We start from the raw sequence: 23,890 nt of genomic DNA, 5'->3' as shown, positions 1-23,890 counted from the left end.
ACTATATTCAATGTTTGGTTGGAATAACTTTGATATATTCTCAGACACTGTGCTAAACACAAAACTTTAAATAAAAGTCCAGATTTCCAGCATCCCTAATTTCCAGGATCACTGGACCAAAAATTCTGAATTGATATTTCAATCAACGGTATATTGAGATGTCCACTATGTGATCTAACTATATGCATTTGTCAATTCAAAGTTTGACAAAAATAATAGATCTTATATAAAACTGCTTCAACTGAATCAGGAAGAATATTCTCCTCTGCACTGAATCTACGTGCATGATAATCGGTACAACACAAACTGTTCAAATCCTTTTGTGAATGTGATTTTAAGTCCAGGACTTCCAAACCATGAATGAAATGCGAAAATGGAATATTTACAAATCTGACGGGGAAAAAAAAATAATCAAAAATTGATTTCATCACTTTTTGAAGAATTTAATTCCCTTATTGAATGTATGTATTAGTTTGATTCACAGGAACAATCAGTTCTCAAGGAAAGTTCGCTCTTTTTACTGATACACAAAGCTTGAGACATTCTTTAGATAGTCCATTTCATAATGTCGACAGATTTATATACATTGGTATTAATTCCTCAGCTCCTTCATTTTCTCGTAAAGTGTGTCGGCATCCTCCGCAGTCTTCACTCTGATAAGCATAGCAGTAGCTTTAGGATCCTCCTTAGTATTGATGGGAGGGTTCGGTACACACATCAAACTCACGTTGTTCTTGCCCTGACGATTCAAGGGTAGTGAGCTCGATAGGTTGATATTTAATATGATGTTCCCTGAAAAATAAATAGTACTCAATTTACATATGTCACGAATCATTTCATCTTGAATTAATTCACAAACAGCTCATTTAAATGTTTCTTTTATCTAGCAGGTACCCCCAAATACCTGTAATCCAAATACTGGTACCATAAAAGGCAAATGCAGCTTGGTAAAAAAAAATTGCTGACTAGCGATAAATAAATAAAAAATTATGTCAGCAATTCACCCCCCCCCCCCCCCCCCCCCCCCCCCCCCCGCAAAAATAAATATTTGTTTTTTGAGGAAAATATTGTCATGTATCATTTTCATTGATATGGGATTAATAGAATCTAACATGGGCCTGTTTGATGGATAGGGAGAATATCTTAACCCGAGTGAAAGAGTTTGGCCCGGACAGCACAAGGCTTACAAAAATTTTTTCTCTCACATATATCAAACTTGAAAATATCTGTAAGACATAAATGCCTCTACTGCCATGTGATCTTTGCATAAATTTTGACCTAAATCTACGAAAGAATGAAATTGCGAAGTGTTTAAATCAAACCATTCTCCTACCTAAAGTTGTATCCGCACGTATTACAAGCTGTGCTTTGTCGTCAGGTTTTTTGAGATGTAAGAACCCGATTCCACGTTCCGTCCAAGCACCGTCCTTCTGATAAAACAACTTGCATCTGGAAAACATAAATTAAATAATATTTTGTGAATTTCCACAAAATGCATATACAGTGGACCCTCGATAATCCGAACACCTTGAAGTTCCCAGTCCAAACCGTCCGGATTACGAGTTTTCCGGACTAACGAATTTCGTGTACCATGTCAAAAAAATTGTCGTGTAAGAGTTATCTCCCTTGATTATATACGATCCGGGACGTTTCATAAACACGTCTAATTGTCAGACTTTTTAACAATAAATCAATAAATATACTGTTTCTGATATGATGTTTTTTTTTGTTTTTTTTAGAAAGTAAAAAATAAACTATGTTTTTAAAAGAACATTTAAAAGTGAAAGTTGTTTTATTTATAGCGGGCATATGTGACCTACAAACAACACACATGTGTCATGTCCCGCAGGTTCACAAACAAGTAGAAATTTCAAACGTTAAATACCTTAAATAAAATACCCGGATTTTACAACTTACCGTCAGTCCATGTTTTTTTTATGATTTACCAGAAACCCCAAGCTATCTATTTAAAAGTACGCGACACCAGCGAGAACTACCCAAGATGTCCATAATTATTCAACCCGTAATCCCCTAACAATGTGACGCTTAATTAAATATCAGACGACTATTGACTAATTTGTGTGTAATCAACCCAGTTCTTGTAATCACTGCTTAATACGTAAATGTGTATGTAATTAATAACATGCATCTTTCAATGAGTCGTCGTTTCACGTAACGTTAACGGTGTTACAATGCCGATATCCGTGTTTACCCAATACAAGTGTTAATGATGTTAATTACCGATCATAAATTGAACTGAATGTTTGTGCATAAATTCTGTAACATTTAGGTCGTAGAGAAAAAGCAATGTACCGTTATCAAAACAAAAGCTACATATATTGTAACACAGGTAAACACCCGGGGCTATGACCTGGCAGTGGTCGATATGACTACGCAGTGTCAAGCGATAGTCTGTACAGCTGTCGACACGGGTGACTTGCCCCGACATTTTTTTCTCCTCGTGGTGAAAAAATCGTCCGGATTATTGAGGGAAATTTACTAATGAAAAGTATGTTCCGTTCCCAAAATGGGCTTCCGGAATCGGAATCCGAATTTCCGGACTGGTGAGTACAAATAACGTTACGGAAATCCGTTCCCGTGCATTTCCGTCCGGACTGTGAGTTTTCCGGACTATCGGCGTCCGGATTATCGCGGGTCCACTGTACTTCTTTCAAAACTTCCAATTCCAGTCCCCCCCCCCCCCCCCCCCCCCCCCACAAAATATGTATTTGGTTAATATCAAAGACAATAAGCATAGTAAACAGGCTCTAAATGAACAACTACTAGCATGTGTAATGTTTTGTAGATGGATTAATTAGATTATGATGTATATTCAGTATCATCGACAGACAATAAATAATTTGGTACCAAAAACATACAAGTGCTATATTAACCAGCCATAAGAAGATCTTCAAACACAATTTACCTGGAATAGTTGATTATTTTTATGCTGTATCACTTTAATAGATCTGATTTTGTGAAAAGTTCATTTCGTGAACTTACTTCATAAGACATAATCATGAATCCATGATTTCATGAACGCTGATCAAGAAATGACTTTTAATTCCCGAATGATGAGCTATCAGAGACATGGACTCTGCTAGTCTCCTATATCGGTAACTGGTAACTTGGTGGCCATCCAAAAGTTTTATTTTCATACAAATAATTGTGAAGGATTTGAATTAACAATTGACTCTCTTTGCTTATTTACGCAAAATTAAATCGATGAGAAATATAAGCGATTTACAGTTAGCTAAATGCAAAGGAAAAAAAAGTGTCACAAGAGATATACATTAAGCATTTGAATCATGGAAACACGATTTAAAAGAATGGTACAATCTCATTATCATTGGTATGGCAAAGAACTTCATCCAAATTAACTTAACCCTGCCTTTCATTAAATAAAATAACACATTAATGCCTTTCGTTACTTTTGCATTACAGTCTTACATTCCCCATAAATTACAATAATATACTTGTGACTAAGTTAACTGTAAATGTGTTTTTTTCAATGGGGAGTTATTTTCATGGTTGATGTACTTCACTGTTTCCTTTGCTTCTGTGCCATGAATACCACATACATAAGAAAATGATACATGTGTTGAAAATGATCACACTTGATTGGTTATTGCATATTAATGTAAATTTTATGTATAAAGTATTTAAACAGTTAACCAGGAATATATTTCTGAAACAAGCATGACCTTGCTCTAACTTTGATAGAATTAGACTTAATTGCAAACAAGGGCCCAATGGGCCCAAATCGCTCACCTGCAATGCAGTGATCTTTTCATATATGGATCCTGCAGTTATTTGAAAGCATGCTACAGGACCAATATAATGTCTCTCTGCACTTTGGCTTTTCACTAAAAGTCATTTAAAGATTTAAGCATACTTGATCGACGTGACCTTGAATGTGAGTCAGGGTCATTCATTTGAACAAACTTGGTAGCCCTTCACGCAAGCATGCTACAGACCCAATATTAACTCCATGGGACTCTTGGTTATTGAGAAGAAGTCGTTTCAAGATTTTAGCCTTTTTGACTCCTGTGACCTTGAATGAAGATCAAGGTCATTCATTTAAACAAACTTCGTAGCCCTTTACCCCAGCATGCTACAGACCCAATATCAACTCCCTGGGACTCTTGGTTATTGAGAAGAAGTCGTTTAAAGATTTTAGCCTTTTTGACTCCTGTGACCTTGAATGAAGATCAAGGTCATTCATTTGAACAAACTTTGGAGCCCTTTACCCCAGCATGCTACATACCCAATATCAACTCCCTGGGCCTCTTGGTTATTGAGAAGAAGTCGTTTAAAGATTTTAGCCTTTTTGACTCCTGTGACCTTGAATGAAGGTCAAGGTCATTCATTTGAACAAACTTGGGAGCCCTTCACCCTAGCATGCTGCAGGCCAAATATTAGGTCTCTGGATCTGTTGGTTATTGAGAAGATGTCGTTTAAAGATTTTAGCCTTTTTGACTCCTGTGACCTTGAATGAAGGTCAAGGTCATTCATTTGAACAAACTTGGTAGCCCTTCACCCCAGCATGCTACAGACCCAATATCAAGTCCCTGGGTCTTTTGGCTATTTAGAAGAAGTCGTTTAATTTTTTTTAGCATATTTGACCCCTGTGACCTTGAATGAAAGTCAAGGTCATTCATTTGAACAAACTTGGTAGCCCTTCACCCCAGCATGCTACAGGCCCAATATTAGGTCTCTGGGCCTTTTGGTTATTGAGAAGAAGTTGCTTGAATGGAAAAGTTGACGCCGGACGGACGGCCGGACGGACGGACGGACGACGGACGCCGCGCCACGGCATAAGCTCACTTGCCCTTCGGGCAGGTGAGCTAAAAATTAGCCACAATCCAAACTGTGCAAGCCGATAGATGTGTCGAGGCAACACAAATGTCTCCACCAGTAACCAAGGAGAGGTTTGGAACTTTTAAATGATATTGGCTTTGTGAAGAGGAGTTCTCATGAGGTTTCAAAACAATTGAAAGAAGGACTGGAATATTGCATTGTAAACATAGATTTTAAACTTTAAAGCTTTCTTTGTCTTTTTTTTTCAATTCCTAATGGATGTAGGCAAGGCTGTCAATTCAGGGCATATTGTTTTTGTATTAATATTTTAGATTTAAAATGTCATAACTCTGGATACATATATATATATATATATATATATATAAACCATAATCTAATCTATACACAAAATTAGAGTTACTATACACATATATCTGTTTTCATTAAAGAGTAAATGAGTGAAAACAAAAGTATGACAGAATGACGGAAGGACAGTCGCGTTAACACCGATCTTATGGCCGACAGACAAAGGATATACAGTACATGTTACAGTTATCGTCCGGTGAACAGCCAGGGTCATTATGCGACAGGGTCTCCTTGTAGTAGTTTATTATGGATAGATACAGATGGTTGTATGTTATCACTTACTTGACTGTATGAAGGGCTCCCTCCTCTTTAACTTCTGTTGATTCTGGTTTGGGGGGTTCATACTCTTCTTCCTCAGTATCTGAATAAACAGTAGACAGTATTTATCTAGATTTCATGGAAATGTTAGCTTATCAACACCAACTGTTGGTCATCAACTGGATGGCTTTCATTGCAAGCAATTAACACATTTTCTTTTCTTTTTTTTTATTTCTGAAAATGTTTTTTTAAGTTTTTTATATTTTTAAAATGGTAATTTTCAATTCCTTTGATTTCAAATTTTTGTTTTGAATATTGATAATCTTGAAAAATTATAAAATCTATCATTTCAGTACTTTGCTTGAAAAACTTGAAATAGCAATAACAAACTGTGCATGTAATTTCTTCCAAATAATAAATTCATTATTAATACTGAAAACATTCATTTATATACAGGCTTAAGGGGGGTAACCATTGTTTTGGAAAGTACCTAGACATGGACTGTACCTCACCGAGATAGAAGATACAGATAAAGGGAGGTAACCTAGAGGTGGACTGTAGTGGTGGGACATCGGTTGGGAATTCAAACCGATCCGATGATCGGATCGGCTAATGCTGCCGATGTCCTTTACCGATTATTTAATCGGTTATAAGAATATCTTCCACAACAAAGTGCAGAGTTATTTTATTGCTCTCAAACTACTAATAGTTGCTTAATTGGTTGAGTGTGTGTTTCTCACTTATTTTGCTTATCATTTATTCATATATAGCTTGCATTATTGTTGATATTGTGTAACTCTATTAGTGTAATATCAATAACCCTCACTATTGGTAGTTATGTACTTAGTAGAAGTAGTAGTACGGACTAGTACCACTAGTACACTTGCATGAATTCGCACATTATATTGGATATATAATCCTATAGTCCAGGAGTGTTGTGGTAGTGTAGTGCACCGATATCCTGCACATTGTTGTTGTCTCTGAGATTGACTTTTGTCGGCGGCAAATTATCAGAAATTTTAAGAAATCCGAAGTATTTCCATACTTCGCTTTTGGCTTTACTTCCGGGATGAGGGTATATTGTCTTATTTTCCAGTTGTTCATCGTCAGATTTAATTGTGACTGTAATACTACTACTAGTATCATCCTTAGTGGTGTCACTTCCATCAACAAGTGCCGCCATTTGCAATGGTTTTTAAAGGCTAAAGAGTAGTCTCCCTTCGGTCACGTTCGAATAGTATTCAAGGGTGCATTCGGTTGAACTATGATCGATTAATCGGTTTCGGGAAACAAGAACTGATCATCGACATCGGAAGGCTCTAACAAGTCGTCAATCGATTATATCCGATGATCGACCCACCACTAGTGGACTGTACCTCACCGAGATAGAGACAGATAAAGGGAGGTAACCTAGAGATGGACTGTACCTCACCGAGATAGAGATAGATAAAGGGAGGTAACCTAGATGTGGACTGTACCTCACCGAGATAGAGACAGATAAAGGGAGGTAACCTAGATGTGGACTGTACCTCACCGAGATAGAGACAGATAAAGGGAGGTAACCTAGATGTGGACTGTACCTCACCGAGATAGAGACAGATAAAGGGAGGTAACCTAGATGTGGACTGTACCTCACCGAGATAGAGATGGATAAAGGGAGGTAACCTGGAGGTGGATTGTACCTCACCGAGATAGAGACAGATAAAGGGAGGTAACCTAGAGGTGGACTGTACCTCACCGAGATAGAGATGGATAAAGGGAGGTAACCTAGAGGTGGACTGTACCTCACCGAGATAGAGATGGATAAAGGGAGGTAACCTAGAGGTGGACTGTACCTCACCGAGATAGAGACGGATAAAGGGAGGTAACCTAGAGGTGGACTTTACCTCACTGAGATAGAGACGGATAAAGGGAGGTAACCTAGAGGTGGACTGTACCTCACCGAGATAGAGACGGATAAAGGGAGGTAACCTAGAGGTGGACTGTACCTCACCGAGATAGAGATGGATAAAGGGAGGTAACCTAGAGGTGGACTGTACCTCACCGATAGAGATGGATAAAGGGGGGTAACCTAGAGGTTGACTGTACCTCACCAAGATAGAGACGGATAAAGGGAGGTAACCTAGAGGTGGACTGTACCTCACCGAAATAGAGACAGATTAAGGGAGGTAACCTAGAGGTGGACTGTACCTCACAAAGATAGATACACATAAAGGGAGGTAACCTATACGTGGACTGTACCTTTTGAGGATCCTGTAGCACCTGAAGATTGTCCGACAGCGAAAAACGGTGACGGTGTGGATCCAAGATTTGATTTTAAATTAAACCCTGGGAAACCAGAACCAGTTGCTGATGCCGTCCCAAATGTGGAGCTTCCGTTAGTTCCCTTGTTACCATCAGGTGGTGCTGTGGTACCTGTAGACCCGAAGCTGAATCCACTTCCGGACGTGGCAGTGGCGGATGTTCCAAATGAGAACGCCGGTTTACTTGAGGATATGGCAGAGTTAGTTCCTGCTAACAAAATGCTTTTGGTCAATTTATTTATGAAACAAAAATTTCAACTGACTTGATTCAGATATATACAGTGTATATCATTTATATTCTGATGCACTTCTAGGCCCAAAGTGCAACCAACAAATGAAATTTGAGAAAGATTCTTAGAGAGATATTTCAATTACAATCTTTTACTGTAGAAATCCAAGATTACTGCCTGTCGGACATTTCATCCATCTAGTGGCTAGTACTATAAAAATTGCAATAAACTTTGAATATTTAATGGTGGAAGACAGACTTACCAGCAAATGGGCAGACAAACAGATTGTAGACTAAAGCCGATTCAAACCCCATATGAATGTTACGATTGTTAGCTTAAAATAAAACCCTAACCCCCCCCCCCCCCCACCCCCCAAAGATTCTAAATCAATGATGAAGTGTCATTTTTGATTTTTTCCTACCTTCAGTAACAGTGGACGATGTTGTGGTCATCTTCATTTCCATCCCGTTACCTTTGGCCAAACTCTCTGACTTTTCCTTTTCGAGTTCATCAAGGTGTTTTTCATAGTCTTTGAATATTGGAGTCAAAATACAATATGCATTTTTTTCCACATGTTTCTGTATCCATGACAACACACTCTCATTAAGTTTTCGCAGATTCTCCGAGTAGGTCTTACAGGAATCATTGCCTGAACCTTCTGCCTTAGACGAGCCATTACTAGCCGGTGTCGGTTTAACAGGGCTGCTCTCTGGACTTGCCTTGGCAGGAACAACACTAGCTGGAGTCTCCTTATTTTCTGACTGACCGTTGGTTACGGATTTGACATTGAAGCTAAATGGAGTACTCGTTGATGTAGGCTTGAAACTGAACCCAGAGAAACCGGTGAATGATTTGCTTCCTCCCTGTGTAAAAATTAATGAGAAATATGAAATTATTTACGTCATCCTGCAGTCAGCGAGTAGTATTATAGTCCACCAACACTTATTATAGTATAGCAAACAGGTCATTAACCCTTTCACCCCTACTGACCACATTGGACTTCAAATAATGAATGAATGGCAAAGTCCACTGAAGTTTCTTGGGGTTGAAAGGGTTAAAATTAACTTCAGTGTACACACATATAGTAATAATTAATTTTTCTTTGTTTTCATGGTAAATACTCAAATGTGATTGGTCGAAAAATTCTTTTCATTCTTCTATGAAAGAAATTCCGAGAATGGCGCGAAAAATGTGACGTCACAATACGACAATTGAGGTTGCGTATTGATTTGAGAAAAAGAATCCCATTTAAAACCAGTAAAATTGTACATAAAACATGTTTTAAATTAGAAAATCATTTTCAAAAATTAATTATAGCGTTGATGTCAATTTTTTTTTAGTTTCATCGGGGTATGAAACAAATTTTGTTTGCAAACTGTATGAATCCGCTCGCTACGCGGATTCATACAGTTTGCAAACAAAATTTGTTTCATACCCCGATGAAACTAAAAACAAGAGGCCCATGGGGCCTGTATCGCTCACCTGGTTGGATTTGACCAAATGTCAAAATAATGTACATGTTCAATTTGTCAATACATATACAAAAATGTACTCTCTGAAAGACCATATGGATTATTTTTACACCATAATGGTGTTTAAAGAAACTAAGTCCCTTAGGGTGGGGAAAACCCTTTGGCCTATTTTTACATAAAAATTGTGTTTATCCCTTAATGCCCAGCGATACTATACATAGTTATGGGATTGAGGGTCACAGTAACCATTTATGCAAAATCTGTTCCCCCATCACCAGGGATGTTTCTGACCAAATTGGGTTCAAATCCATTTAAAACTCAAATCTCTATTTCCCCTTTTTGGCCCCTCCCTTCAGGCCCCTTGGGGGTCAGAGTCAATATTTATATAAACTCCCTTTCCCCCTTCCCCTAAGGATATTCCAGACCAAATTTGGTTCAAATCCATTCATAACTTTATGAAAGTAACGATTTAAAGGAGTAACCCCTATTTCCCTATTTGGCCCAGCCCCTCAGGCCCCTCAATATTTATACAAACTCTTTCCCCCCCTTCCTCTCTGGATGTTCCTGACCAAATTTAGTTAAAATCCATTCGTAACTTAATAATTAATAGCGATTTAAAGGATTAACCCCTATTTTCCCTATCAGACCCCACTCCTCAGTCCCCTGGAGATTCAGAGTAAAACATTATACCAACTCGGTTCCCCTTCTCCAATGAATATTCCTGACCATATTTGGTTTAAGTCCATTTAAAACTTTATGACTAGTAGCAATTAAAAGACTAATCTCTATTTCCCCTACTTGGCCCCGCCCCTTAGGCCCCTAGGGGTACAGAGTAAAAATTCATATAAACTCTGTTCCCCCTCCCCTCAAGGATGTTCCTGACCAAATTTGGTGAAAAGCTATTCAATACTTCAGGAGTAGTAGCGATTTAAAGGAGTGACCCTATTTCCCCCCGCCCCTCAGGCCCCTGGGGGTTGAGAATAAAGATTTAAACAAACTCTGTTCTTCTTCCTCCAAGGATGTTCCTGACCAAATCTGGTTCAAATTCATTAATAACTTTATGACTAGTAATGATTTAAAGGATTAACCCTATTTCCCCTATTTGGCCCTGCCCCTCAGGCCCCTGGGGGTTCAAAGTAAAAATTTATACAAACTCTGTTTCCTTTCTGCCAAGGATGTTACTGACCAAATTTGGTTCAAATTCATTCATAACTTTATGACTAGTAACGATTTAAAGGATTAACCCTATTTCCCCTATTTGGCCCTGCCCCTCAGGCCCCTGGGGGTTCAGAGTAAAAATTTATACAAACTCTGTTCCCTTTCTGCCAAGGATGTTCCTGACCAAATTTGGTTCAAATTCATTCATAACTTTATGACTAGTAGCGATTTAAAGGAGTAACCCTATTTCCCTATTTGGCCCCGCCCCTCAGGCCCCTGGGGGTTCAGAGTAAAAATTTATACAAACTCTGTTCCCCTTCTGCCAAGGATGTTCATGACCAAATTTGGTTCAAATTCATTCATAACTTTATGACTATAGTTGCGATTTAAAGGAGTAACCCTATTTCCCCTACTTGGCCCTGCCCCTCAGGCCCCTGGGGGTTCAGAGTAAAAATTTATACAAACTCTGCTCCCCTTCTGCCAAGAATATTCCTGACTAAATCTGGTTCAAATTCATTCATAACTTTATGACTAGTAGCGATTTAAAGGATTAACCCTATTTCCCCTATTTGGCCCCGCCCCTCAGGCCCCTGGGGGTTCAGAGTAAAAATTTATACAAACTCTGTTCCCCTTCTGCCAAGGATGTTCCTGACCAAATCTGGTTCAAATTCATTCATAACTTTATGACTAGTAGCGATTTAAAGGAGTAACCCTATTTCCCCTATTTGGCCCCGCCCCTCAGGCCCCTGGGGGTTCAGAGTAAAAATTTATACAAACTCTGTTCCCCTTCTGCCAAGGATGTTCCTGACCAAATTTTGTTCAAATTCATTCATAACTTTATGACTAGTAGCGATTTAAAGGATTAACCCTATTTCCCCTATTTGGCCCCGCCCCTCAGGCCCCTGGGGGTTCAGAGTAAAAATTTATACAAACTCTGTTCCCCTTCTGCCAAGAATATTCCTGACTAAATCTAGTTCAAATTCATTCATAACTTTATGACTAGTAGCGATTTAAAGGAGTAACCCTATTTCCCCTATTTGGCCCCGCCCCTCAGGCCCCTGGGGGTTCAGAGTAAAAATTTATACAAACTCTGTTCCCCTTCCCCCAAGGATGTTCCTGACCAAATTTGGTTCAAATTCATTCATAACTTTATGACTAGTAGCGATTTAAAGGAATAACGCTATTTCCCCTATTTGGCCCCGCCCCTCAGGCCCCTGGGGGTTCAGAGTAAAAATTTATACAAACTCTGTTCCCCTTCTGCCAAAGATATTCCTGACCAAATTTGGTTCAAATTCATTCATAACTTTATGACAAGTAGCGATTTAAAGGATTAACCCTATTTCCCCTATTTGGCCCCGCCCCTCAGGCCCCTGGGGGTTCAGAGTAAAAATGTATACAAACTCTGTTCCCCTTCCCCCAAGGATGTTCCTGACCAAATTTGGTTCAAATTCATTCATAACTTTATGACTAGTAGCGATTTAAAGGAATAACGCTATTTCCCCTATTTGGCCCCGCCCCTCAGGCCCCTGGGGGTTCAGAGTAAAAATTTATACAAACTCTGTTCCCCTTCTGCCAAGGATATTCCTGACCAAATTTGGTTCAAATTCATTCATAACTTTATGACTAGTAGCGATTTAAAGGATTAACCCTATTTCCCCTATTTGGCCCCGCCCCTCAGGCCCCTGGGGGTTCAGAGTAAAAATGTATACAAACTCTGTTCCCCTTCCCCCAAGGATGTTCCTGACCAAATTTTGTGAAAATCCATTCAATACTTTAGGACTAGTAGCAACTTAAAGAAAAACTTGACGGACGACGGACGCCGGACGACGGACGCTGCACCATGGCATAAGCTCACCGGCCCTTCGGGCCAGGTGAGCTAAAAAATGACATCAATGCTTAAATAATTCTGGATGGACAAATAATCAGTGGTGTAATAATTCATCAATGTATTGGATTGCAGAGTGGTGCATCGATACATTGTCTATCCTTGATTTGTATTGTGATACTTGAAAATTTGTAGTTATCTCCCTTGACCAACGTTAGCTTAGGTTTCATAGTAAACAAGACGGCTGACAAGGCCATTCCAATGGCTTATAAAGTTGCCTTTTGGAGTTCTTTCAAATCCAAATTATCTAAATTCAAGAACGCTTTGTGGGAAATGGACAAAATTTATGTTTTTTGTAACAAATGCAGACAAAATTTATGTTTTTTGTAACAAATGCAGACAAAGTCTACAAACAATGTAAGGTTAACAGAAGTTTTTTTCTTACCTCTACGCTTGTGTTTTTTCTTTTGGCTTTAATTATCTGTCTCTGTTTGATGATTTGTGTTGATGCCTGTACAAACTCCCCAGCCTGTGACACAAATAGTGAGATATCTTACAAAAATATGAAGATAATTCAGTGACAAATAGCAAGAAATCTTACAAAAATACATCAATAATTCCCAGTCTGAGACACAAATAGTGAGACATCTTACAAAAATACATCAATAATTCCCAGTCTGAGACACAAATGGTGAGACATCTTACAAAAATACATCAATAATTCCCAGTCTGAGACACAAATAGTGAGACATCTTACAAAAATACATCAATAATTCCCAGTCTGAGACACAAATAGTGAGATATCTTACAAAAATATGAAGATAATTCAGTGACAAATAGCAAGAAATCTTACAAAAATATGTAAATAATTCCCAGTCTAAGACACAAACAGTGAGACATCTTACAAAAATATGTAAATATTTCCCAGTTTGAGCATTGTTTACATTATATTAACCAAATTGAATGAAAGGTATATTAACTTTAAGACAAGAGATCTAGACCCATGGGTCTTAACAGTCATCTAAGATTTGAAATCTTCAGTCAGTTTGACCCTTAATGACCCTGCATCTGGAGTCAGTCTGCTCAACATGCATACAATCAAACTGTCATCCCTACCTGCTAATTCAAACCAATTTAGAATTTATTCCATTAGAAATCTAACAAATTATAGTCAAAATAAAATTTCTCTATATAAATCATAGTAAAGTTTACCCAAACATGAAAACCCAAGGGTCACCATTTGGTAAAGCACCTTAAGACCCTTCAATATATGAGGAGTATACATATTTGATTCTACCTTATCTGGGGTCTTTCTTTTTATTTATTTATTTTTTTCAAATTTCAGACATGGTGTCAGGGCCAGAGGAAACTCACGCTAGCTGATAATGTTAACAAATTAAAGTTAGAATGAATTCCAATAGAAATCAAACAAATGATAATCAAAAATGTGATTTCCCTATATAAACTATAGTAAAGTTAACACCCTCCCAAAGGGCAAATGCGAGACCCTAAGGGTCATAAAATTCACAATTTTGGTGAAGCACCTTAAGACCTTTCTATCTATGAAGTTCAAGAGTATATTTTGATTCCACCTTATTTGGGTGACCCGTCTACGGTCTTAAGAGGATTTGTTGAAATTTCAGTCAATTTGACCTTTTCTTGCCTCGTCAATTAGTCTCCTGCGGGATGGGGACCATATAATTCACGATTTTTGTTGACCTTTGTCTATGAAATGATTTTGCAAAGTTTCATTGAAATTGGTTCGGGAGTTTCTGAGAAGGATTCAAAAATATAAACTGTTTACGGATGGACGACAATGGACAACGATGGACAAAATGGACCCGTAGAACATATAGCCATTATAGGTCTCTTAAGACTTTGTCTCATCAGGTAACCGAAATACCAACATCTTAGAAAATCTAACAGACATCCCAACTTGCAGCGAAAACATAAAAAATATTGTACAACTTGCTCATAGGTCCCAAATTAAATGGAGCAGAAAAATTCTGATCTAATTAAAGAACTATTCACTTACTTCCTCTGGTTCATCTTCATGGTCCCAGTTCCTGTCGGTAAGTTCTGTTGTGGCAGTTCGTTTTGCCATCTTCATGTATGAGGTTTTTACCTGAATATTTAAAGATGAAACGTATTACATGTAAATATAGATTTACAAATATGAACCTTATTTTACAACAATAGCGAAAAAAGTTAACGAAAACATGGAAAATCTTGGAGTATATACTGCATATATAATAATTACGGTACACTACATTGTATTTCAATCGCAGAATATATATAAGGATTCTTTTCGACGTTTTACCACATGCAAATATTTGTCACATTTATGAACTAGGTTGTATAAAGACGTGTCACTATGCATAGCTGTGTTTGAAAATCTCATATTATCCAAATTATCATCATATTCGTCCAAATAAGCGCACTACGTATCTACAATAACATAAATGTTAAATGGTGATTTTGGCAAGGATTCTACTGAATGAAGACCAGAACTGGAATTAATAAAATCATGATGATTATTTGATTCCAGGGCTTTTTCTCACTAGTTTGGGAAAGGGCCTTTTCGTCTTATTTTTGGAAGAAAATTCGTGAATTGAGAAATATAAGCGATAGCATAGGATGTTGGAAAACTTAATTCAGGAGGGAATCAATCTTGATGTTCAAATTATTTTTCTGAATACACACAGGTTAAACTTAACTGTATAACAACCTTTCTGACTTCCATTATTGCTGCTGTAACAGAAGAATTGGCTAATCACAGGTGCCTGACTCGTTTTATAAAATAATAACATATAATAGTACATATGAGAATAAATGATAATTCTCATTTATATGTACTCTTAATTATATGTTATTATTTCATAAAACGAGTCAGGCACCTGTGGGCCAACTAATCATCAGGTATTGTGCTGATTGTGACACTGGTACTTGAGGTCAGGAACTTAAGTTATAATCAAATTGTCTGATTTTAATTTGCATCGATACAACATTGGAAACGATTATAAAACTTTTTTTTCCCCAAAAACAACCACCCATTTCTGGTTGTTATAATTATAACATAACATTTGATTATAACTTAAGTTCCTGACCCCAAGTACCTGTGGACTATGACAAGAAGCCTGCTGTAAGTTTCTTGTCGTTTAATCCTTTAGCATGACACACTGTTGGGAATATAAATGGCTTCAATAAACCATCTTCGTCGTGTTTAGAAATTATATACTGATAGCTATAGAAAGAAAACATTTTGAAAAGCCACAAGATCCGACAATTGTGCTATATAATGGAAATATAAACTGTATAATGATTATTTTGAAACAACGTGACATTACTTGAGAGTGTCTTCATACAATAAATGTAGAACAGAAATTTTATGTTATCCGGGTTTGGCACAGACCGTAGTGCTGGTACAATCCCGAGAGCATTGCAGTCAATTAGAACTTCTATTTTAAGAGTCACGTGCGATGATTAAACGTCAATCTTGTTTACATAGGGTAAGACTGGTACAATTCTCGTCTTTACATAGATACCTACCGAATTCAATGAGTATGTTGGTCTCAAAATCAAATTTTATCCTAGCAACAATTGTGGTGACTTACAGCATGGAGGCTGCCATTTTGAATGACGATAGCCAATTACGATCAAGAAATAGTCCCCTTGTAAAAATATTATTTTTATGAATACTTTATTGTTGATAGACTTAAATTTGTCTCAGATATGTTTATTACCTTTATCAAAGTATAAAACACGAAGAAAAATATATAAACAACCACTTTTGAGCTAAAATATGTATTGTCCGAGAGGCAATTCATCTTTCGGAATATTTCGGATTTTATCCCTGTTACTGAAAGCTATAAAGCGCGGGAACTTTGATGTATGAAACAGGCACCTGTCCTCCAACTGCGTATGCAGAAAAAATGGCGGATTCTTCGTCTGTCTGAGTAATCTGAAAACAATTCTACATAGGCCAAGCTAAAGTTAACTTAATGCCCTTTTTATAGCAGGGGCATATGTATAATAGCAAAGAATACTGTACCTCTAGAGAGTTTTCATGTCGACAAAGGTAACGATATCATTGACATGCAATACTGAAATAGGCACAAGTAATAAGAAATTATTTTAAAATCCTGTCTCGTCGACAAAAATGTCGCTATCAACTGTATTCACTGTAATTTTTTTAAATAAAGAAAAAATAAGATTTAACTAGTTTTGATAATGAATGGAGGATGACTATGAACATATATCAGGATTTTTCTTTCTGTGATGTAATAAAAATACGATGTTAAAATTTCTTAACCAAAAGCGATCTATAATAGTATGGTACATTATACAGAAGTCGAGCTATTTTTGTGATTTCATTTTACCATTTCCTAAGTAACCACATTGCGTCTTCCATGTTTCGAATTGATTTACTCAAAATTGAGTCGGTGGCGTTCAGTAACTTTTTTATTGGCTGTCATGACGCTTATAATTTATTCAATCAATGCCATTTACGTCTGTGAACCACGCACTGAAATGGACGTTACTTGTCAATTAATATGACGTAATATTGTCAACACAGTCAACAACCAATCAAGCGCTAATTTTCTTTGAGCATGCGTGAAATTATAACGAAGATATTTTTCTAAATAGTGCCGTCTGCACAAAAAAGCAGCCATATTTGACAGGTTTTTTTTTAATTATGACTGAAGAGAAGACGGAAAATGGTCCCAATAACGGTCCGACAATGGGAAAAAAAACGGTGGTATACAATATTGTTTCAAAATATAAACCAACAAATGAAGGTAATGTATCTTTTGGCGAATATGATTTGAAATGTTAACCACGACGTTCTAAAAGATCAAACGACTGCATAAAAGTAAAGCTGAGTAACAAGTTTATTTCACAAGACTTTAATCCAGACTTTTATCCCGCAATATATCCAAAATGTCGACACATTGGGTTGGAATCCAATGACAATGTCATTTTACAACAGGGATGCACGTCTTGTGTCTCAAACTATAACAATGCTTATGTGGCCCTGTCTTTTTACTGGGATTTTTAACAGTCCGTGATAAAACAATCGATGAAGAAGAAATTAAAGATTGAAAATAAATTATCCATATTGACATCATGGACTTCGATATAAAAGTCCGTGCTGACATTGAGCATCGAATTTTCCAGATCACCGCGGTATCTTGAACGCAAGTAGATTTTTACCTGAAAGTCAATTATCTGGGATTTATTTAGAGTCAATATTATAGATAGCCCCGTCTTAATTTGGTCGCCTATCATTTATCCTATCTAAATTTTTTATGTAATATTTATGCATATCAGAGGTTTTAATTGTATTTAAATCCGATTGTCGTTAATGATACATCTTTAAATCAATTAGTATCCTTATCCTATCTTCCGGGTCTGTCTATGAAATAGAATAATGATACATTTTTTAAATGTACAAATATTATAAAACTAGCCGTATATTCAATATAATACTTCTCCGTTTACAATTGTGAGACAGTCTGGTTTGTTGTTTCTTTTATTTTTTCCTAATGTTACATACTACCCTGTTATGTCATGTCTGAAGTCCTCCCAATTCCCTAAAGGAAAAGAATTATGAAGATTTTTGTAATCCATTCCAATATTCCCATATTCTATATACATTTTTCAGCATGTTATATTTTTCCCAATTTCAAGACCCGAAGATGGTTATCAAATTTGTTTTCAAATCATTTTTACATATAAACAAGTGTCAATCTAGTTTTCGACATCATATATCTGTTACGTTTTGAAATCTCACCAGGTCAGTGCTGACGTCACGTATTATTTTTCTCAGTAACGTGCAAGTCTGTGATAAAATGTACTGTCAATATTCAAGGGTTCCGTTCGTCTTTCCCGGTGTACTAGAAGACATTATTCAACCCTTTCACGATCACAAGCGCAACAGCTATCAATAAACACACAACAGCTAAGTCGTAATATTTTCACCACAGCTGGTGATGTATATACCACTAAATTTAATTAGTTTTATAAATTCCAAGGACGGTGATATGATAATTCTTTCAGAGTTTCACTAGAAGTAGGAGAACATGATATAATTAATAGTTCGTGCATGTGTGTGGGCGTTTGTGTAGGTAGTGGTGTCGGTACCGATGGCCTTGACACCAATTCACATGCTACATATATCGGGGGTCTCATTGCAAGGCCCTTTTCTACATCGTTTACGTGTGCCTGTGGTCATCTTCACATGGTAAATACTCAAAAAATTATAATACCTTTATTTATTACTGAAATGAAATTATTAAAACAATTCCTATCTCCGAAATCCACATGATAGTATTTCTGTATGGTAGCAAAAATAATCATTCGTCGCAAAGAAAAACGCATTAAGCATAATGACAGAGAATTAAAATGTCACGGTTTCCAGTAAGCTGTCCATATAATCGAGGTCCGAGGCTCAACAGTGACTTTTTTAATTCGTCCATCAAACTTCGATTCTTTTACCAATCCATATATCAAAAATCAATTTCTAGCGCATTCTTTTATGGCTGGATAAATGTCTTGTCGCACAAACTCGTACATAATTGTTATAAGAAACAAGAAATACATAGACAATGTAGATGAATAAAAAGCCAAATATATACCACCATTTGCTTCTGGTTTAAGTGTTACATCTTCGTTCGGCCATTTCTGTTCACCCTCTCGTGAAATCGTCACAGATTTCCCTCCAGTGAGTCTGGTATCTGAAATATATTCCCGTCAGTACTGCAGTGAGATTCAATATATTCTGATTTGTCCACTATATGTTGATATTTGTAAAAGACTCATTAAAAATATTACTGGAACCGTCCTTCTTCATTCGCAATAAAAAAGGAGTTATGTAATCTTGGAAAGTATTTATTTGCAATCAAGCTTGTTAACACAGTTGAGATTCCAACCTTTGGGTGAATATCTCCAGTCCTACCTATTGGTTGGTTTAGTTACTGACTACTCTCATAAATTGTATATTTGCTGTTGAAGAATATTTCTATATTCCTATCACCCGTTACGCCTATTGATTGCATATATGATGTTGAACTTGATGTTTCCATGAACTATTGAACCTTAAGTCCGTAAGGATGATAGTTAATTAATTTGACCAAAAGGGGGAAGACAGGCGGTTCCGAGCGAAAACCAAAGGACACAAAATCAATCGGCGTAAAAGCTAAATAAGAACGGCCTCATGGTCGCAATTTTTTTTTTTTTTGCCTGGCATCACGAAATATATCATCAAAAATGTATAAAATGAACAAGTTTCTTGTTTTTTACCACTTACCTGTTCAGCAGTTTATGCACATTTAATTCACACCTATCCTGATAGTCAGTTCTCCCAAACATTTAGGCGTTTATATTATTGAGGATGTTAAATGGTTTGGTTTTGCTTTGGTTTAGTATTTTAGAACGTCCTATATCAACAGCTAAGGTCATTTAAGGACGGCCTGTTCTCTGTTCTGTGTGCGAGATGCGTTCGGAGGCTGCGCTATGCGGAACTGATTCAGACTTTATAGCGCTATATCACTGAAACATGCCGCAGAAGACAACCAGCAGGACACCCCACCTGATCACATTATACTAACAACAGGCGGACAAGGCGTCCAGCTCCTAAAATGATGAGCGCTAATAAGCAGGAGTAGCAACTACCATTTTTAAAGAATCTGGTATGTCTCGGCTAGGGAACAGAACCCAAAGCCTTCCTCACAGCGGCGAACGCTCAACTAAAGGCCAAAAGTGAGGCATTGTCGAGGGAGACATTAGGAAGAAGAAAGTTGTTAAGAAAGGAAATTTAAATCCTAATTTTAGTCGCCGTCTACGATCATACGCTCTACCCGCAGGGCATAATGTAAAATGGAGTGTTCATATCAACAGTATTGTAAAGTTAAACTAGATGAATATTGGATTTCTCATTAAAATGTATCGCCTTGGTCTCTCTATGTCTCCTTTCATATCTAATACATGTTATTTATGGAATAACCTGCCACTGGGGAAAAAGAGATAGTAACAATTTAGAACAGTTTTAAAACTCAATAAAACTTTGTAAATTATTCCTATATGAAAACGTTTTTAAAGAGCATGATAAACTAGGGGAGTGCACATTTTATACTGTCGTATTTCTAACAACGATACTAATCTTAATAATGACTTAATCCGTATCAACCTAATTGGCAGTCCGTCCTGTGGATGTGGACATAGTATAGAGGACGGAAAACATTCTAATTTTCATTGTCCATTATTTACTGTACAAAGAAACGCAATGCTTAGACTTATACCATGGCATAGATATATTACATACGAAAGTCTTACGTAAAGTGATACTTTCTTAGATATAAAATCAAGCGAAGCTATTTGTAAACATATTTAAAACTGTATTGCTTATAGCGAAAGATTTACGCACGTTTTCCAGCCAACTTCTGCCTGTCCGTTAACTTTACAATTCATTTTCATCATTTCACCTACAAGCTACAAGTATCCTCTCTGTCTCTCTCTCTCTCTCTCTCTCTGTCTCTGTCTGTCTGTCTCTCTCTCTCTCTCTCTCTCTCTCTCTCTCTCTCTCTCTCTCTCTCTCTCTCTCTCTCTCTCTCTCTCTCTCTCTCTCTCTCTCTCTCTCTCTCTCTCTCTCCTAACCTCCCCTTTTTCCTTGTACATATTCTTTATCTGTTCTTCTTGTTTTGAGACGCTATATAAGTATTATTATCTTCTGATTATCGTTAGACCATTGCCAGGCTTTGCACATGTATAATTGTAATATGAGAAGATATTGGGTTGCTTGTATACAACTATACCTGTGTATTAACCTGCGTATTAACATGAATCCGGCTCTCGCACTCCGGTTACAAGCTTAAGACTGACTTCAATCATCAATCAATTTGTCTACTCCCATTACAATCCACACCTCTTAATTCTGAACAGCTCACTCCCTGACTTTCAAGCTATAAACTTTCACAATTAATAGAATTTCAACACGTTCATTCTTTCATAATCACCATCTAAGGTGGCTCGTTAGGGCCAAGTATCAAATCTCGCATTCTCGCACTCTCGGTCTTAGGTCGAAAACGCGATAATGCGAAAACAAGACGGCGAGGGAGCGAAAACGCGAGAATGCGAAAACTCGACGGCGAAAACGCGAGATTAATCTCGCACTCTCGCCGTCGCGTTTTCGTATTCTCGCGTTTTCTACCTAAGGTCGAGAGTGCGAGAATGCGAGATTTGATACTTGGCCCTAACGAGCCACCATACCATCTAACCTTAAACAGTTTATTATAAAAATAACCTCACCTGACATTCTTTCAACACGACGCGGCATTGACATACCTCGTTAAACAAGACTGACTTGCCCTCCCCCAACTCAGAGTTATATTTCTCTTTCCTATTGCGTCCAATCCTTTTGTGTATTGGTTATGCAATAGAATTGATTTGAATTCAAATTTAAAATTCAATCCACATTTTTGGGGGGTCGACATAAATATCCTTAATGTGATAGTAATAAACTGAAAGAAAATGGTATATTAATTAATCGGACAAGCTACATTGCAAATAAACTATCGTGACGTCATAAACAATGACGTCATGCTATTGTATTGATGGTGAAAATGAGTTCTCGTCAACAGTAACTGTTGCTGATAGCGAGAAACCTTTGTATACATTGGATTTGTTTCTTCGGCATGCTCCTCTGGTTATACAATAACTAGAAATCTATGACCATGTAATGAATTAAATTGAGTTGATTAAACTTGCGTTAATTAATGCGATCGAGTTCGACATAGTTTATACTAGGGATGAGCTTGGAGGAGTATACTCACCTAAATAGAAGTAGTGAAGAAAAAAAATGTTTAGAACATCGAGTTACAAAAAAGAGACAATGTTCATTATGGCAGGGTGAATGTATTGGAATTAAGACACTTTTAATGTCGCAGATCAAATCATTTGTCCTTTATAAAACTTGGGTCAGGTCCGTTTTGACTTTTCTTCTGAATTTTCACTTTAGCCATCGCTATGTTTTTTAAAGATATTTTATTATGCTTCAAATAACTTAAGCAGGAGGATTGGGCCCAAGCTTCATCAACTTATTAAAGCTCTCTCCTCATCACTGACGAATCCTAGAATAACAAAATAGCTATTTAGCATACAAAACCTAACTACATGTATTACTAAATTAATATATATTAGAAGGTGATATTAATTTGTACGTCTTGTGAACATTTCCTGTCATCCCCTTGTATTTGAGAGCGATTATGATAATAACATAGGTCTCCATATTTTCGCAAATGAAGTTAAAATGCTTTTAATATGGCTGCCTACCTACGTAAAATGGAGCACTTTTCATAGGTTTGATAGTAGCAGTATTTTTGATTTACATTGTAAGTGAATGTAACTGCAGCGGAACCGGATTGGGCGGAACCGGATTGGGCGGAACCCGGATTGGGCGGAACCGGATTGGGCGGAACCGGACTTGGCGGAACGCCAAATAGGCAGTTCAAATGGTTAGCAGCGTCCAGTTCGGAGAGCTTTGGTTTTGATTTGGTTTTATTTTGTTTAACATCCTATTGACAGCCATGGTCATTTAAGGACGTGCCAGGTTTGGAGGTGGAGGAAAGCCGGAGTACCCGGAGAAAAACCACCGGCCTACAGTCAGCCTACCTGGCAACTGCCCCACGTAGGTTTCGAACTCGCAACCCAGAGGTGGAGGGCTAGCGTTAAAGTGTCGGGACACCTTAACCACTCGGCCACCGCGTCCCGTTCGGAGAGCTCGGAGGTTCAGGGTTCGAGTCCCGGTCTGGTCGTTGTAGCTTCCTTCTCCGGTCACATAAGTGTAATTGTGTGTTAATGAAAAGCAAAACTTAAAGAAAATGTAATCAACTGGTACAATTTCTGTATGACATTTCTTCCATCATATAAATAGATAAAAAAAAATAATAAAAAAAATTAGATAAATAAATGATTAAAAAAATCTAATAGTTCATGAGTGGTTGACAAAAGTTATTAAGAGCCACGAAACACTTTTTTTTAAGTTAACACTTAGATTAGTTACACGATTGCATTAATTACCATGTAATTGGTGCAGTCATATCAGCCTAATAGACAAGATCGACTAGCATACTTGAACAAGGACATCCATTTTATAAGGTATATACTGTTATTGTACATCCAGAACTGCATAATACAACTGTCAATCGATTCATAATATCAGAGACATATATATGTTTCTGATAATATAATGCAATACAATAAAAAATATGGGACATTTAATAAAAAAAAATATATCTATTATTCCTACTTATTGTAGCATTGTTATGATCATTTTTTTTTATTATTTGAATACATCATGTAACTTTCACTTTGCGCAAAATTCTTGGATGTCATCAGAGACACGTGTGCCTATTTATAACCCCACTTGATAAATCGCGTCCAATCTAAAACCACACGAACAATAAATGAATGGATTTTAGG

General features: G+C 37.2%; 1 protein-coding gene across 2 annotated transcripts; it reads right to left on the bottom strand.

Moving 5' to 3' along the window:
* Positions 1–422: 422 nt before the first annotated feature.
* On the bottom strand, positions 423–16,051 carry LOC117336012 (nuclear pore complex protein Nup50-like). 2 transcript variants are annotated; one of them, XM_033896337.1, is made up of 8 exons: positions 15,962–16,051; positions 14,448–14,537; positions 12,858–12,941; positions 8,379–8,820; positions 7,666–7,938; positions 5,449–5,527; positions 1,334–1,449; positions 423–792 (listed from the first exon to the last, which is right to left on the bottom strand). In XM_033896337.1, the coding sequence occupies exons 2-8, from the start codon at positions 14,520–14,522 to the stop codon at positions 593–595; spliced, it is 1,269 nt and encodes a 422-aa protein (XP_033752228.1). In that variant the 5' UTR covers positions 14,523–14,537; positions 15,962–16,051; the 3' UTR covers positions 423–592. The 2 variants fall into 2 exon arrangements, with proteins under 2 accessions (XP_033752228.1, XP_033752229.1); XM_033896338.1 differs by having other exon boundaries at positions 7,666–7,935.
* Positions 16,052–23,890: the final 7,839 nt, after the last annotated feature.

The sequence above is a fragment of the Pecten maximus genome, chromosome 10 (assembly GCF_902652985.1).
Source record: "Pecten maximus chromosome 10, xPecMax1.1, whole genome shotgun sequence".
NCBI lineage: Eukaryota > Metazoa > Mollusca > Bivalvia > Pectinida > Pectinidae > Pecten > Pecten maximus.
Note: the sequence above shows the minus strand (reverse complement) of the source record. Positions and strands in the feature narration are given on the sequence as shown.

What these genes read in the sequence shown, in the direction of transcription:
- LOC117336012 (XM_033896337.1), bottom strand. Translation starts at nt 14,522, where the DNA reads ATGAAGATGGCAAAACGAACTGCCACAACAGAACTTACCGACAGGAAC. An exon ending in ATGAAGATGAACCAGAGGAA is followed by an intron (nt 12,942 to 14,447) that starts GTAAGTGAATAG and finishes TTTGTGTCACAG; the next exon opens with GCTGGGGAGTTTGTACAGGC. An exon ending in GGAGCCCTTCATACAGTCAA is followed by an intron (nt 1,450 to 5,448) that starts GTAAGTGATAAC and finishes TATGTTTTCCAG; the next exon opens with ATGCAAGTTGTTTTATCAGA.